Source organism: Palaemon carinicauda, chromosome 35 (genome assembly GCF_036898095.1).
Source record: "Palaemon carinicauda isolate YSFRI2023 chromosome 35, ASM3689809v2, whole genome shotgun sequence".
NCBI classification, from domain to species: Eukaryota; Metazoa; Arthropoda; class Malacostraca; order Decapoda; family Palaemonidae; genus Palaemon; species Palaemon carinicauda.
In genome coordinates, this window is record NC_090759.1 from 70,623,460 (window position 1) to 70,639,205 (window position 15,746).

Genomic DNA, 15,746 nt, shown 5'->3' on the forward strand with positions numbered 1-15,746 from the left:
AGGGCAGCAATAAGTATGTCTGTACAGCTAGCGGCCAAAATTAAAGTAAGAGCTTCGCAGACTGTCGGGTGGGCAGGGCTTATCTTCCACATACATTAACTTGAAACCTCGTTAAAAGTTTAAACTGCCTATGCAGCATCTCTGAAATCATACTCTCCTATTAAAGGACGATCGTTTGTATTCGTATGGGAACAAATTAAATTTATAAATATTAAAACAGAAAAACTCAAATACAACAGCAAAGGCTGCAGAACTTTCCATTCTTCAAGGTGAGACAGGCAGGATAATATTAAGGTGTTGAAGGCATGCATGCATTAACATACTGTATTAGCTAATTTAATTTTCCTTTTTACAAGACTGGTGTTTAAAGACTCAGAGAGATGAAGTCTCTGAGTAACTATGTCTGAAGGCTGACAGTATATGAGGGGCTTACATGATTGATGCATTTGTGATGACACAAAATGTGACAAACAGTTCTCAAAAGGTAGAACGAGATGAAAGCTTCATGTACAGTGAAAATATAATCTATTGTACAAGGTTTTTACAGAAATAATTATAAACTTCAGTTAAAAAGAACCCACAATCTCGGGTAAAAATACTCCGTATAATGGCAATTCAACTGCAAAAGTAACAAAACTTGTATAAATTTGTAATACATTGTTTTATTAAATAAACTTGAACCAGTACAAATATTTTAATACTTACATAAAAACTAGAGTATGGCATTACTTGAAGAAAAACTCTTATTGCTGATCTGAGTTGTCAAAATTCTAGGAATAACGTAGCTTTAGATATCAACTTCATGAAAGACACATGGCACTGGCCTTGTGCCTAGCTTGACAACTAGCACTGAGGTTCAAGGAGGAAATGGAAATAAATAAATATTGGTAATGGAGTAAATAAGTTCAGGTAATAAGGAGCCGAAGTCTTACATCACATTACCATGGGCTGGTTCACAACAATTTTATACTTGCCAGTGTTCTAACACAGCCACCCTTCAACTTTACTTTACCAGTCCTTTTCTCATTTGAATAGGAAAAGGAGTGGGTGACCTGAATTGCAGTGAGTTTTCCCACTCGCTGTATAATTTTTGTAGTCAAAGAAGTAGGCAATCTATTGCATTATGCTAAAAGCAGCCATCCCACATGGGGATCCTTCCGAACATGGTTTACACTTGGAACCAGGTTGCCATTACCATGGTTACTGATGTCATAACTTTGGCTCCCTATTAAGCTAAAAAAAAAAAAATTACCGAAATGTTTTTTCACCACTGAAACTTTAATTCTTGACATACCACAATGAAAATGGATAATAGAATGTTAAATTAATTCAAATTCCATAAGGTCTGCAAGACTAATTTCTTCAGTACACCATTGGTATCCTTATAAAATTCATAGAAACTTGAAAAAAATCCTAATTATAAACACCTACAAAAAACTTATCCACTTGACATCAGTAACTGAAGAGGAAAACTTGAAATCAGCAGATCGAAGATCTGTGTATTGTTCAAAATAATCCAAAACAGTGAAATTGAAGGGTTTTTCTAAGGCTGCAATAGCACTGAAATTTTAGAAAATGTACTTACAAAATTACTATTTACATAGGCTACTAAATTTCCAGATTGGTGAAATACTTACAATTACCACTTATGAAATCACTTGGAAACAGAGCATTTTGATTGATTCTTTATAATAAATAGAAAGAAGAGCATATCAGAAAGGAGGGTTTATGAATCTGCAAGACTTTAGCAGAATTATTTTAAGGCATCATAAATTCAAAACGAGATACACAACCATGAAATTTGATTCAGACAATTACAGAGATCCTGACATCTGACTTAAACTAAACAGTTTTCACTTGAGTTTTAGTCTCAACTGACACATGCTGACATGATACTCATTTCCGCTACTCAAAGCATGATATAATGACTCGGTGCCAAAGGTACTAATGCTAAACCAAAGAAGAGAGCCTTGGTATAACAATACAAAAAACCTGATCATTTGCCATAAAATTCTTATTCTATAGTTTTGTTACCATCCACGGCAAAGTTATTATCAAAACTATTAACCCTTTTACCCCCAAAGGACGTACTGGTACGTTTCACAAAAGCCATCCTTTACCCCCATGGACGTACCGGTACGTCCTTGCAAAAAAATGCTTAAAAATATTTTTTTTTCATATTTTTGATAATTTTTTGAGATAATTCAGGCATTTTCCAAGAGAACGAGACCAACCTGACCTCTCTATGACAAAAATTAAAGCTGTTAGAGCAATTTGAAAAAAAATATACTGCAAAATGTGCTGGGAAAAAAATAACCCCCTGGGGGTTAAGGGTTGGAAATTTCCAAATAGCCTGGGGGTAAAAGGGTTAATCAGTCAATTTTGTACTGAAAACCTAACCAAAGATTCCTTTTATATGGTAACAATGATGAGAATAACTGGCACTTACTTGTAACAAGATTTCTTGTAGATACTACTTGCAAAACATCTCAAGACCTTGCATAGTTAGAGATTGCATTAATGCAACATGCTAAAAGATCATTCATACTACTATACCAAATTGGAATTCATCTATCTCAAAAAAAGAGTAATAAAATTATGAAGTAAATAAGTAACAAACATATTGTACCAACCGTGTGTGTCACAATTGTATATAATTCCTTTTGTATATATTAAATGGGCCTTTGTTAAAAGGCCTCCAGCCCATGGTCGTCACATTGGTGACCCCGGAGTGACGACCATGGGCTGGAGGCCTTTTGGCAAAGGCCCATTTAATATATACAAAAAGAATTATGTACAATTGTTTTACACACAGTTGGTACATGACGGTGCCGAGAGAGAGGTTATGACTCAAAGGCAGGATGCAATCAACTGAGTTATAACCTCTTTCTCGGCACTGTCACAATATCTTGGAATTACCAAAAAATTTAATCAGGCTCAATATTGATACTCCATGGGAGCACTAATGTGAATACAAGATGCACCTATATGACCTGCCTAACTTTTAGATCGGTGCAATATTGCCGTGTAATGATGACACGTCTCCAAAAAGGCCTGAAAGTTAATTTTCGACATGAACATTTACAAAACAACTTCATATATTGCCATTCTAATGTGCAGTAGTACTCTGTGAACAGTTTGGAGTTCATGGTACGAAGGTTTAAGTACTCTATTGTATACAGAGAAATGTAGCAAACATCATTTCTAATTTTCCAATTCTAGAGCAAAGCAAAGGAAAATAGTTATAAACCGGTTTTGATGGATTTAAAAACCAAAACAATATAACACCATCAAACTTGATAAGTTGAAAACATAGCAAGGTAACCTATTATATCACATACAAAACAACACAAGTTCAAATTGTATAGCAACTACAAATCAATGGCAAAGCTCCAACAATTACAAAAAAATAAAAACACTTGTTGACTAGTGCTTCTCTATAAAAAAACAAAAAAAAAGGTTTCATTATAATATATGGCCAAATGTAAGTTCAACAATCCTCCTATAATTTCTTAGTGACTTGGGTCATGATTATGAGATCAAGTACATAATTAAAACCAGGAAAATGTACGAAGATCAATTTATATGAGAATGACAGTTGCCTTATTTGCCACAATCCATTTTTTCTATTAAATGCCTTAAGATTGTGGGGCCTAGTCTCAACACCTTGCAGCGTGCATGACTACGAGGTTAGCAAAAATTTCTCTGTACATGTCACGCAAAACAATGGAGAAGATGAATTGTGACTAAACAGCAATCTCATACTCTGAACATTAATCCTCTGTGAATATAAGTAGAAAAATGTACCTATCCATACTATCTGATTCCTCCTACCAGGCCAGTAAGATACCAAAATGTTCCTTGTACCCTAAGCAAAACACAAATACAAGTTTTGTAAAGAAAAGTTTCAACATCAAATCACTCATGAGTTTTCCATAGACGACTGAAAAATTGAACCAATAATTTGCATATCTTGAAGACGAACAGTCATCATGCATCACTATGCACAATAAAGCAAGAAAAATATTGCAATGCATGACAATATAGGATGCATGAGAGACAAGCATGACAATTGAAAACAATCTAAGAGAGTCAATCCTAAAAGCAGTATTTCCAATTCTGATAGAATATGCCAGTGTAAAAAACTTGCACTCAAACTGAATCAATAACCACAGAATAATAATGTAATTTTTATAAGATCATAAATGGGTATGTCTATGGAGTCTATCTATCCAGCTACAGTAATAAAAACTAACAAAGATGAATTGTAACACTAACATGGAAAAAAACTCTGATTCAAACTGGATTGATAGCCACAGAATATAAGACATAAGTTAAAAATAAACAAACTATAAAAGACCATAGATGAGCTTGCCAACTGAGCCTATCTATACAGTTATAGTACTGTAATAAAAAAGAAGAGGAATTGTAACACTAACAGGGAAAAAAGTTACAGATACTTAAGTTTTACTTCTTGTAACATTAACCTCCTAACTTGGCCCCATCTTCAGAAATTTAAAACTTATGTTAAACCATCATACAAACACAGTATACAGTATTGTTTTCAAGTCTTAATAATTTCAGAATCTCCTAAAACACTCGCATTCAGCAGTGCTTAGTATTCATAGATTAAATGTGTGGTCTGAGCAAAGCAAGGATAAAAGGACATCATAATTGCATTCATAATAAGGAAAACCTGAGAAGTCTGAAAAAATTGACTAACCTTAAAGGAAGTAGTTCCTAAAATAAGAAATAATGTATATAAGCTATAAGAACAACAAAATCACATTATAGAACAGGCTAAACTCATTCTCATAATGCAAGAATTTTCAGTGAACAGTAACAAAAATGCAAAACTGTCAAATCTAAGCAATACTGATGCTAAAAATTTAAAACAATTAATCTACATAATACATTACCTTTGTATTAACAACACAACACTTCAGTAAAGACTAAACTTCGCATACAATGCAACTGTCTCTCGTTGAATTAGAGGAGGGACGATCATGTAAACAATACTGTACAACAGTAAGTTTTGAACTTCAAGCCAAGCAATTAACTTTCATTGGAGAATTTTGAAGAAATATTCGACCTGTAAAATGTAGATATTTCAGCACAATGTATGCATATAATTATTGTAACTATATATCTATTATAGTATTTGCACTACTCCATTTTCAATTTCCAAAACAACCTAAATTTATCCTAGATATAAACTTGACTAAACAAATTTGGAGGTTTTAAATTTATGCTCATATTTTTTGAGATATCATTAAAAAAAAAAAAATCCTATTTTTGGATTTTCATAGCCAGCTACATACTGTAAATTGGCAGATGGCAGAATTACCAGATGTAAATAAAACTAGAGTTGTAAGTCATAACTGCAAAAATTACATACATTTATAGATATGGAGCTATTTAAAGTTGAAATAATTTTCAAAAGTTACAAAAACTATAAAAGAAAAGATATACAGTTGTCTCCATTAATTTCAGTACACTTCACGCGAAGCTAAGGAGATGTCTGATACCCATACATAGTAGCAGGTAAGGCTATGCTTAGCAAAAGAGAAACTCTTGGCAACGCTGCCTGTAAAACGGGTAAGGCTGTGCTTGGCAAAAGAGAAACTCTTGGCAACGCTGCCTGTAAAACGGGTAAGGCTGTGCTTGGCAAAAGAGAAACTCTTGGCAACGCTGCCTGTAAAACGGGTAAGGCTGTGCTTGGCAAAAGAGAAACTCTTGGCAACGCTGCCTGTAAAACGGGTAAGGCTGTGCTTGGCAAAAGAGAAACTCTTGGCAACGCTGCCTGTAAAACGGGTAAGGCTGTGCTTGGCAAAAGAGAAACTCTTGGCAACGCTGCCTGTAAAACGGGTCTCTTGGCAACGCTGTTTGTAAAACGGGTAAGGCTGTGCTTAGCAAAAGAGAAACTCTTGGCAACGCTGCCTGTAAAACAAAGTGGCCGAGCTTCTAAACAGGGGATCAAAAACATTTTTATTAATTTTATGAAGTCCTGTAAAGCAACTAAAATTATTTTTCTATAAAGCACTTCATAAAATTCATAAAAGAAATTTTGATTGAGTGTTTACAAACCCAGCGACCATGTTTTACAGGCAGTGTTGGCAAGATTTTCTCTTTTGCTAAAGAACAGCCTTACCTGCTATAGTCTACGGCTGTCAGACATCTCCTTAGTTTCCTGTGAAGTTTACCGGAATTAATGAAGCCAACAGGACAAGTAAACAAAATCCAAACAAATGAAAATAAACAAAACTAATAGTATCGAGTACTATTGTAAAATATGACAAATTCGGAGATAATTTGTATTTTTCCTAACCATACAAACCTTAGCTATTTACATTGGGTATTACTTTCGGCGTAGCTGAAATGGCGAGCCATTAGATTTTAACGAGGGTTAACTACCACCTCGCTAGTTAGTGAGGGGGTAGGGGAGGGGTAGCTAGCTACCCCTCCCCCCTCACACACCGGTGAACTGGTTCACTTCGCTTAGAGGTAGGATTTCACGGGGGACAGGACTCAGGACTGGCGGGCAAGTATGTGTAAATAGCTAAGGTTTGTATGGTTAGGAAAAATACAAATTATCTCTAAATTTGTCATTGGTTCGGTAACCGAAATACAAACCACGCTATTTACATTGGGTGACTTAACCCTTAGGTAGGGTGGTAAGTCCCAGCCTTACTGGCTTTGGCTTTGCCCGGGGACTCAAAATCCGAGTGTGTAGCACTCGAGATAAGGAGTCCCTGCACCTCCCAAGTTCCTTGCTCCGCAAGGAACGTGCGGCCTACATAAGCTTGTGTGTGAAGGAATGAAGTGTGACCCGTCCTAGGAAGTCGACCTGAAGTCCTTAGATGGAGCTCTAGGCTAGGACGTTCCCAATACCAACTCATCAGGGTATGGGGAACGCGACCGTATTATCTAATACTAGGAACACAAGGAAGCATGGTTTACCTGCAGTGGTTTGAGGTCAGCTATGCAGAGAACCCAGGATGCTGCTTTCCCCAAGAGAGGGGAGGATGAAGAAAAGAGTAAGGGCCAGACATACTTTTTCATTCATGCAGACTAAAACCGGGTAACAATGCCCTCAACCTTCTGCTACTTGTCCATTAAGGAGCCTGAGGTTAGACCAGCTGTTGTGTAGCCACCACAGGGCCGATAGAGAACAAGCCTCCTGTGGGTCACTTCCTGCAGGTAGCGGGCTGTGTCACTGAGAAGTTTCTCTTGAATGTCAGGGACGTAGCGATGCCTCTGACATCGTGTGCTCTAGGGCGACGTGACGGAGGAGGGTCTGGATTCAGGGAGAGGTGGATGACCCTGCGAATCTAAGCTGAGATGGTGTACTTCGTGACCCTCCTCTTCGTCCTTCGTGTGCTCACAAACAGGGCTTGCACTCGACAACGAACTGCAGCTGTTCTGTTAAGATAGAGCCTCAGACTCCGTACTGGGCACAGGAGGGGATGGTCTGGGTCATCTGTTACAGAACGGAGACTCGAAATCCTGAAGGAGTCGAACCGTTGCTCCGGAACTCCAGGATTTTGAGTCTTAGCAACAAACTCAGGGACGAACCCGGATGTTACCTCCCCCCATCTCCTTGAATGGGCGACGTCGTGCGAGAGACCATGAAGTTCACTGATTCGCTTGGCTGAGGCCAGAGCGAGCAGGAACATCGTCTTCCAAGTCAGGTGGCGATCAGAAGACCTGGCGTAATGGTTCGAAAGACCTGAGGACACGAACCACGTTCCATGGAGGAGGTCTCACTTCCAACTGAGGGCAGGTGAGCTCGTAGCTTCGTATGAGTAGTGAAAGTTCCAGCGAGGAAGAAATGTCCATTCCCTTCAGCCTGAAGGCCAAGCCTAAGGCTGAGCGTTAGCCTTTCACCGCCGAGACCGAAAGGCGCATTTCTTCCCGCAAATACACAAGAAACCCCGCTATTGCTGGAATAGTGGCATCGAGAGGAGAGATGCCCCTTCCACGACACCAACCACAGAAGACTCTCCACTTCGCCAGGTAGACCCCTGCTTATGACTTTCGCAGGTGTCGAGACATCCTTTCCGCAACTTGTTGCGAAAAGCCTCTCTCTGTGAGGAGATGCTGGATAGTCTCCGGGCATGAAGCTGATGCGATGCTACGGCTTTGTGGAAGATGTTGCAGTGTGGTTGTTTGAGTAGCTCGTGTCGTGGAGGAAGTTCTCTCGGGAATTCCGTCAGGAGCTGCAGAAGGCCCAGGAACCACTCTGCATGATGCCATAGCGGAGCTATTAAGGTCATTGCCAGGGTGACCGATAATCTGGTCTTGTTGAGCCCCCTTCTCATCAGACAGAACGGCGGGAAGACGTAAACGTCGATGTTGACCCACCGTTGTTGGAAGGCATCTTACCAGAGTGCCTTGGGGACCGGGACTGGGGAACAGTACAGCGGAAGCTTGAAGTTAAATCTGTCGCGAATAGGTCCACCGTCGGGGAACCCCACAAAGTCAGGACTTTGTTGGCTACTAGCGGATCCAAAGACCACTCGGTACTCACTATCTGCAAAGCTCTGCTCAGACTGTCGGCGAGCACATTCCTCTTGCCCGGAATGAAGCGAGCCAATAGTGGAATCGAGTGGGCTTCGGTCCATCTCAGTATCTCTACTGCAAGATGGGATAGCTGTTGTGAAACGGTACCTCCCTGCTTATAGATATAAGCCACTACCGTGGACTTGTCGCTCACGACCACCACAGAGTGGGCCGCCAGGATCTGTTGGAATTGTTGAAGTGCCAGAAAAACGGCCTTCATTCTAGCAGATTATGTGGAGTCACTTTTCTGATTCTGACCAGAAGCCTGAGACCCTGTGGTTCAGAACGTGAGCCCCCCACCCTTCTTTTTGAAGCGTCCGAAAACAGCATCAAATCCGGGAGGAGGACGAGAAGACCCACTCCCATTCGAAGGTTTCCCTCCGTCCCCCAACACTGAAGGTCCGTCCGTTCCGCAGGACCCATAGGAACCAGAATGTCCGGGGAATCGAGGTCTTGATTCCACCGGGACTTGAGCTGCCATTGCAGGGATCTCATCCTGAGGCGGCCGTTTGGAACCAGACGGGCCAAGGAGGAAAGGTGTCCTAGGAGACATAACCACGATTGGGCTGGAAGCTCTTCTCGTGTGAGGAACGGATCTGTGACCCTCCTCAGCCTTGCTATCCTGTCGTCTGACGGAAAGGCTATGTGGAGATTGGTGTCCAATATCATGCCTAGATATACCAGTCGTTGAGATGGAGGCAGAGATGACTTCTTGGGATTTACCATGATCCCTAGATCTTGGCAAAGTCCCAGAAGCTTGTCTCGGTGTCGAAGAAAGGTCGACTCCGAGTCTGCCAGGATCAGCCAGTCGTCCAGATAGTGGAGGAGATGGATGCCGATCCTATGTGCCCACGAAGATATCAGGGTGAACACTCTGGTGAATACCTGGGGTGCTGTGGAGAGACCGAAACACAGCACCTTGAACTGGTAGATCTTGTTGTCTAGGCTGAACCTTAAGTACTTCCTGGAAGACGGATGGATTGGGATCTGGAGGTACGGGTCCTTCAGATCCAGTGTACAGTACACATGAAGTCTAGCGGTCTCATTGCAAGTCTGACCGTGTCTCCTGTCTCCATGCTGAACGGAGTTTGTTTGACAAACTTGTTCAGAGATGAGAGGTCGATGACGGGTCTCCAGCCTCCAGACGCCTTCTTTACGAGAAAGGGTCGACTGAAGGAGCCTGGGGAGCCGTCGACGACCTCCTGGAGAGCCTCCTTCTTGAGCATGGTCTTGAATTCTGCCCGAAGGGCTAGCCCCTTTAGCGATCCATGGCAAAGGCGCTCAACGGCACTGGATTCGCTGTCAGGGGAGGAAGAGACGTTAAGAACGGGACGCGATATTCCTGACTGATCACGGGGATCGTCCAGGAATTGGACTTGAGTTGCTGCCACCTGAATGCGCAACTTGCCGGCATCCCCCCACTGGTGGACATGCAGGGGGATTGCCAATCCTAGTGCTTGTGGCCTTGGCCGCTCCCTCTGCTTCCCCTGGAGGACTTTCAGCCCTTCTTGTCTTTGACAGGAAAGGGCTACTGCTTGGACACGTTCATCTTTGCTGCCGCTGCCGGTTTCGTCGTCTTGGATTGGTGAGGTTGTTGAGGTGCTGGAGGTTTGTAGGGCTTAAATGTAAGAGCCCTTTGGAGAAGAGAATCATGGTTCGATTTCCTCCACCTCTCAGCTGCCTGTTCCGCATCCTTGGGCTCAAACAGACTCTTTCCCAAGATGGAAGAGTGTCTGAGCTTGCAGGTATCCACGGCTGGGACCCTCGAGAGGAACCTCTCGGCCACCGCATCACGTCGTTTCAAGATCGAGTTTGCCCACAAGTTCGAAACTATGTGGGCCAGAAACTCGATGGAACGTGTGCCCGAGAGAAGGAAGGTCTCCAGGGCTTTCCTGATGCTCTCCTTGGACAGATCCTCGGATCGCAGCAGGATGCCCAAAGACCCTAGCCAGACATCCAGCCACGAAGTGGCCTGTATGACGCACTTTGCGACCTTCTCCTGACTCAGGATCTCTGTTGCCGAGAATGACACCTTCCGGCTAGAGAGTCTCACAAGAGAGACTCCCCTGGTAAGCTCTTCCACGGAGAGGTGCTCTGAATCATGCTGCTCTCCTCCTGGTGAACTGGCAGCAAAGTCTCCTGTCCCCAAAAGCTCTACTTGGGGGAACTCTTAAGAGTCCTTCGATTCCCTCTTAGGAGGGAAACGTAACTCCAACAAAGAAGTCTGAGGGTTCTTCTCTCCCTAACACGGGACGAATCTCCTGCTCGAGGTGGGGTTTCTCCCACTGGTGCGGTGGGAGAAGGTCTCACCTTGGTAGAGGGAGCGCGCTGGCACTCGCGCGATGGGAAAACCCCAGGGGTCGCGCGCGAGACACACTGGCGCTCGCGCGATAGGAAAAACCCAGGAGTCGCGCGCAAGAGACCTTTGAAAACACACTCGTGCGGGAGCACGAGAGAGACATCATAGGGTGACCAGGAATCAGATTGAAGAGCCCGTGAAAAATGTCAGCGCGTGCGCGCGGCTGTCAGCGTGCACGCGTACGAGGTTGTTGGAGCTTGAAGATCGTCGGCGCTCGAGCGCGAAAGAAGATCGACAGTGCTAAAGATCCACGGCGCTGAAAGATGGTCGGCGCTTGTGCGCGCAAGAAGATCGTCGGCGCTTGTGCGCGCAAGAAGATCGTCGGCGCTTGAAGATCGCCGGCGTTTGCGAGCGAAAGATCGTCGGCGCTTGCGCGCGCAAGAAGATCGTCGGCGCTTGCGCGCGTAAGAAGATCGTTGGCGCGGGGAACCATCGAAGCCTGTGCGCGGACGATCGTCGGAGCTTACGTGCGTAGGGAGATTGTCAACCCTAGCGAGCCAAAGAAGATCGTTCGTCAAGAAGATCGTCGGCGCTTGGAGATCGTCAGCGCTTGCGCGCGTAAGAAGATCGACGGCGCTCGAAGATCGTTGGTGCTTGCGCGTGTAAGAAGCTCGTCAGCGCTCGCTCATGAAGGAAGATCGTCAGCCAAGATGATCGTCGGCGGTTGCGCGCGTGAGAAGATCGTCGGCGCTTGCGCGCGTAAGATCGTCAGCGCTAGCGCGCCATCAGCGCTCACTCGCGAAAGACGATCGTCAGCGCTTGCGCGCGTAAGAAGATCGTCGGCGCTTGCGCGCGAAGAAGATCGTCAGCGCTAGCGCGCAAAAGAAGATCGTCGGCGCTGGCGCGCGTACGAAGATTGTTGGCGTAGGAAGATCATCGGCGAGCACGAGCGCTCGCTAAGATAGAGGGACAGCTGACAGGATGACCCGGAACTGGAACGATCAGGACTGGAACAGGATTCCTCTGTATGGAATTCTCAGGAACAGTAGGCAAGCGCAATTGCGCGAGCGCGCAGGAAAACGTTGGCGCGCAGGGGATACCTGGCGCTTAAGGGACTTACTCACAGTGTGAGAAAGCCCCTTTTGCCCCGAAGGGACCGGTGCCCGTTGGATAACGGGGTGCGTAGGCACCCACAGCGTCAGCAGCCAGGAACGGAGACGGCAGGTCAGCAGGTCTAGGAGATGGCGAACTGCGGAGAGGTCCCGAACAGCCGGCTGGTCTGAACAGGAACAGTCCTCCGAAGAGGGGTCTCTATGAGTGGCCTCTCTCGCGAACGAGAGGGGTCACAAGATTGATCCTGCAGCTGCTCAGCCCCTTGAGCATAGCTGCAGGTGCGACCGCTCAGCCCCAAGAGCATAGTCGCACGAAATTCCATGGTCCGGCCTTGCAACCGCTCAGCCCCTTGAGCATGGTTACAAGAGAGGTTGCTCAGCACCAAGAGCATAACCGCCCTAGGACCAGGAAAATCCATCCAGGAATTATAAAGGTAAGAGAAGTTCCCCCCTGCAGGGGAAAAAACTCAAACCTGGGAAGGGAACCTCCCTCGGAAGGGAAGTTACCTACCCCTGGAGGCAAACCTCCTGAGCGTTCTAAGGTAAACTAAAGAGCTGACAGTTGTCACGGGAGAACTTCTAAGAGAAAGGAACACGCCCATGACGATGTCCTAGAGAGGCGGCAGCAACAGCAGACTCCCAAGGCACAAACAGGGCAGCTCTGCTTCGTGGCACATTTAGGCAAACGAAGAAACCAGATCGTAACTGGGAAAATAAAATAAATAATTAGTTAACAAAAATTCCCCCGGGAGGAACTCCGAAGAGAAACCCCGAGGGAATAGGAACATAAGAATTACAAACCAAGTATGCGCCCTCCTCCCCCACTGACATTCACGGGAGAAGGGGGAGGACGGAGAACTGTAACAAAAACAGAATTATAACATTATAATTATGTAATTCATTTAAGAATGTTCATAAAAAGTAAGAACGACTGAAACCGAAGGTAAGTGTTCTCCACAGAAGCTGAAAAGTTAACAAATACAATTAGATTCATTGAAAATAATTGAGACAAATAAACGGAAAAGCAACTCAACCCGCAACGGGAAAAAGGCTACCGTAATAGTACGTAGGAGTAGTAGAAGGGTGAACGACCTCGAGTAGAGAGAGAGACCGTAGTCAAACTAAACTCCCACGTTCCCTACGCTGAGAGACCAAGTTCCCCGCAGGGAAGGAGGAACAGCGGGGAAAACAGATGAATGGAGAAAGTCCAACGATGACGATTCCCCATGGCGGCCGAAAATCGGAAGCCGAAGGAACGACCGAAGGACCAAGAGATCGTGCCCTATGACGTGCAACCGCGGTGGCCTGGAACTACGCGGTGACGTTGTCGTACACTACACACACACAGCACAAACACTGAAAAGGAAACTTACTATATTTCTATACCCAAATATATACATAAACATAAAGAATGTTTATATATATATTAAGTATAAGAAAAAGTAAGTAATTAGGTACTGTACAGTGAACCCTCGCTACTTCGCGGTTCGACCATCGCGGATTCACCACTTCGCGGATTTTTTTCATAACCCATGTATATACATATATCGCGGATTTTCCGGAAATATTGAAAATACCGCGATGTGACCGATGGTGCGAGATTGGAGAAAGTAAGGAAAATTGAATCATGATTGATTTTCAATATAAATGAAACTTTGAGGAGCAACAAAGATATCATTTGTTAGAGAGATAGAGAGAGGTAAGGAATGGGAGGTAGTGAAAAGTAGCCCACAGAGAGAGAGAGAGAGGTAGAGAGAAAGGTAGAGAGAGAGAGAGAGAGAGAGAGAGAGAGAGGTAGAGAGAGAGAGAGAGAGAGAGAGAGAGAGAGAGAGAGAGAGATAGGTAGAGATAGAGAGACAGAGACAGAGAGAGAGAGAGAGAGAGAGAGAGAGAGAGAGAGAGAGAGAGAGAGAGAGAGAGAGAGAGAGAGAGAGAGAGACAGAGTAGAGAGATAGAGAGACAGAGACAGAGAGAGAGAGAGAGAGAGAGAGAGAGAGAGAGAGAGAGAGAGAGATAGGTAGAGAGAGAGAGAGAGAGATAGAGGGGGGTTTAAATGTAATAAACAAAAAAATTTGATAGGTTATAATTCATTGGTGCTTATGTAATATCAACTGTATACTGTAGATGGTTTGAATAAGTTAAGAAATGGTATAAATAATACTTTGTTAGTGTATTCGTACACACTCAAGAGCGGCAGCTAGATGACAGCTGATCTAATCACAGCCAAAAGTAAAAAAAAAAAAAGTCAACAATACTCGATTTTTAAAACACACCCGAAATTTAAAAACAAAAGTACACGCTTTCTTAATGTGCAATTAACTATTTAAAGAGTGGCAATTTTCTAGAATAAAATGATATTTCCCAAAAAATAGTGGTTTGCTGATGAAATCGGATGCCCTATTTTTAGCTATGATTGAAATGGATGTAGACTCGGCCTAATTATTTCGTTTCGTATTTAATTGACACTAAGAAAACTAATTTTAGTTTCTTCATCTAAATGTAAGTATTGTATAACACGAAGAGAGAGAGAGAGAGAGAGAGAGAGAGAGAGAGAGAGAGAGATGAATCAGCTGTTGTAATCAAATGGCGTGATTTTGTTTCGTGAGAATTTCATCGCCACGACTTTAACAACAACATACTGTACTGAACTTTACAGTATTATACAGACTACTGTAATATGATAAAGTAAAATATTTGTAATCTATTTTATATGAAATGGGGCTATTTTTTTTTTGTTTAAAATTTACATTTACGTATGTAAAACAACTCTCTCTCTCTCTCTCTCTCTCTCTCTCTCTCTCTCTCTCTCTCGTAGATTGTTTTCCTGCTTTGCTACGTATGTATGATTTTATATAGATACGGTAAATATTTGTAATAACATATTTTATAAAAGCTTTTACTGTAATATCATTATTTATCACTTTCATCATGCGCATTAAATTCCTTAGTTTGTTTACTGAGCGTACTTTATGACGCCGTCGTTTCAGGCGGCGTCATAAAGAAAAAATTTCATTTGGAAGTCCTAAGAAAAATTAAGTAAAACATTAATAATAACCAAATCAACATACTGTACTGAATAATCAATATAATTGATGCAAAAACTAACCTACACACACATGTGTAAATGCGTTTGTTTCTTCATTATGATCAGAGATAAAAGTAAACAAAACATTGGTTGCCATTTTTTATCGTGCTTTTTGGCGTGTTTAGGAAACGCATGATATAAAGTCGCCTTTAATATTTGTGCCTGTTTTAGTTTAGGGTACGTTAGTACATGCATTAAGTGTTCTGTAGATTAAAGGGTAGTTTGTTAACAGTACTACGTACAAGGGAAGGTTTTAAAAGTCTGAATATACATGTTAAATAAATAGGTAAATATGGTGTTACTACTTCGCGGATTTTCACCTTTCGCGGCCGGGTCTGGAACCTATCTACCGCAATAAACGAGGGTTCACTGTAAAGACAAAACATTAATGGCTGCCAAGCGAGGGTGAGGGCAGACATATCTGCCCACCACCCGAGCCAAAAGCGAAGTGAACCAGTTCACTGGTGTGTGAGGGGGGAGGGGTAGCTAGCTACCCCTCCCCTACCCCCTCACTAACTAGCGAGGGGGTAGTTAACCCTCGTTAAAATCTAATGGCTCGCCATTTCAGCTACGCCGAAAGTAATACCCTATGTAAATAGCGTGGTTTGTATTTCGGTTACGGAATAAATGTGTAATATGCCCAATTCATTATGTACAAGTTATTAACACACTTCAAACATTTATTACA

At 43.1% G+C, this 15,746-nt stretch overlaps 1 protein-coding gene across 2 annotated transcripts in view; it reads right to left on the reverse strand.

The window, feature by feature from the left end:
* Positions 1 to 320: 320 nt before the first annotated feature.
* Positions 321 to 15,746, reverse strand: part of nmdyn-D7 (nucleoside diphosphate kinase homolog 7) — an 83,554-nt gene continuing 68,128 nt past the window's right edge. For both annotated transcript variants that reach the window (XM_068359277.1, XM_068359279.1), the window contains 2 exons: positions 4,920 to 5,092; positions 321 to 849 (listed from right to left, as the gene is read on the reverse strand). In XM_068359277.1, the coding sequence (XP_068215378.1) occupies positions 5,063 to 5,092 (30 nt within the window). In that variant the 3' untranslated portion in view covers positions 321 to 849; positions 4,920 to 5,062. The remainder of the gene's footprint in view (positions 850 to 4,919; positions 5,093 to 15,746) is intronic.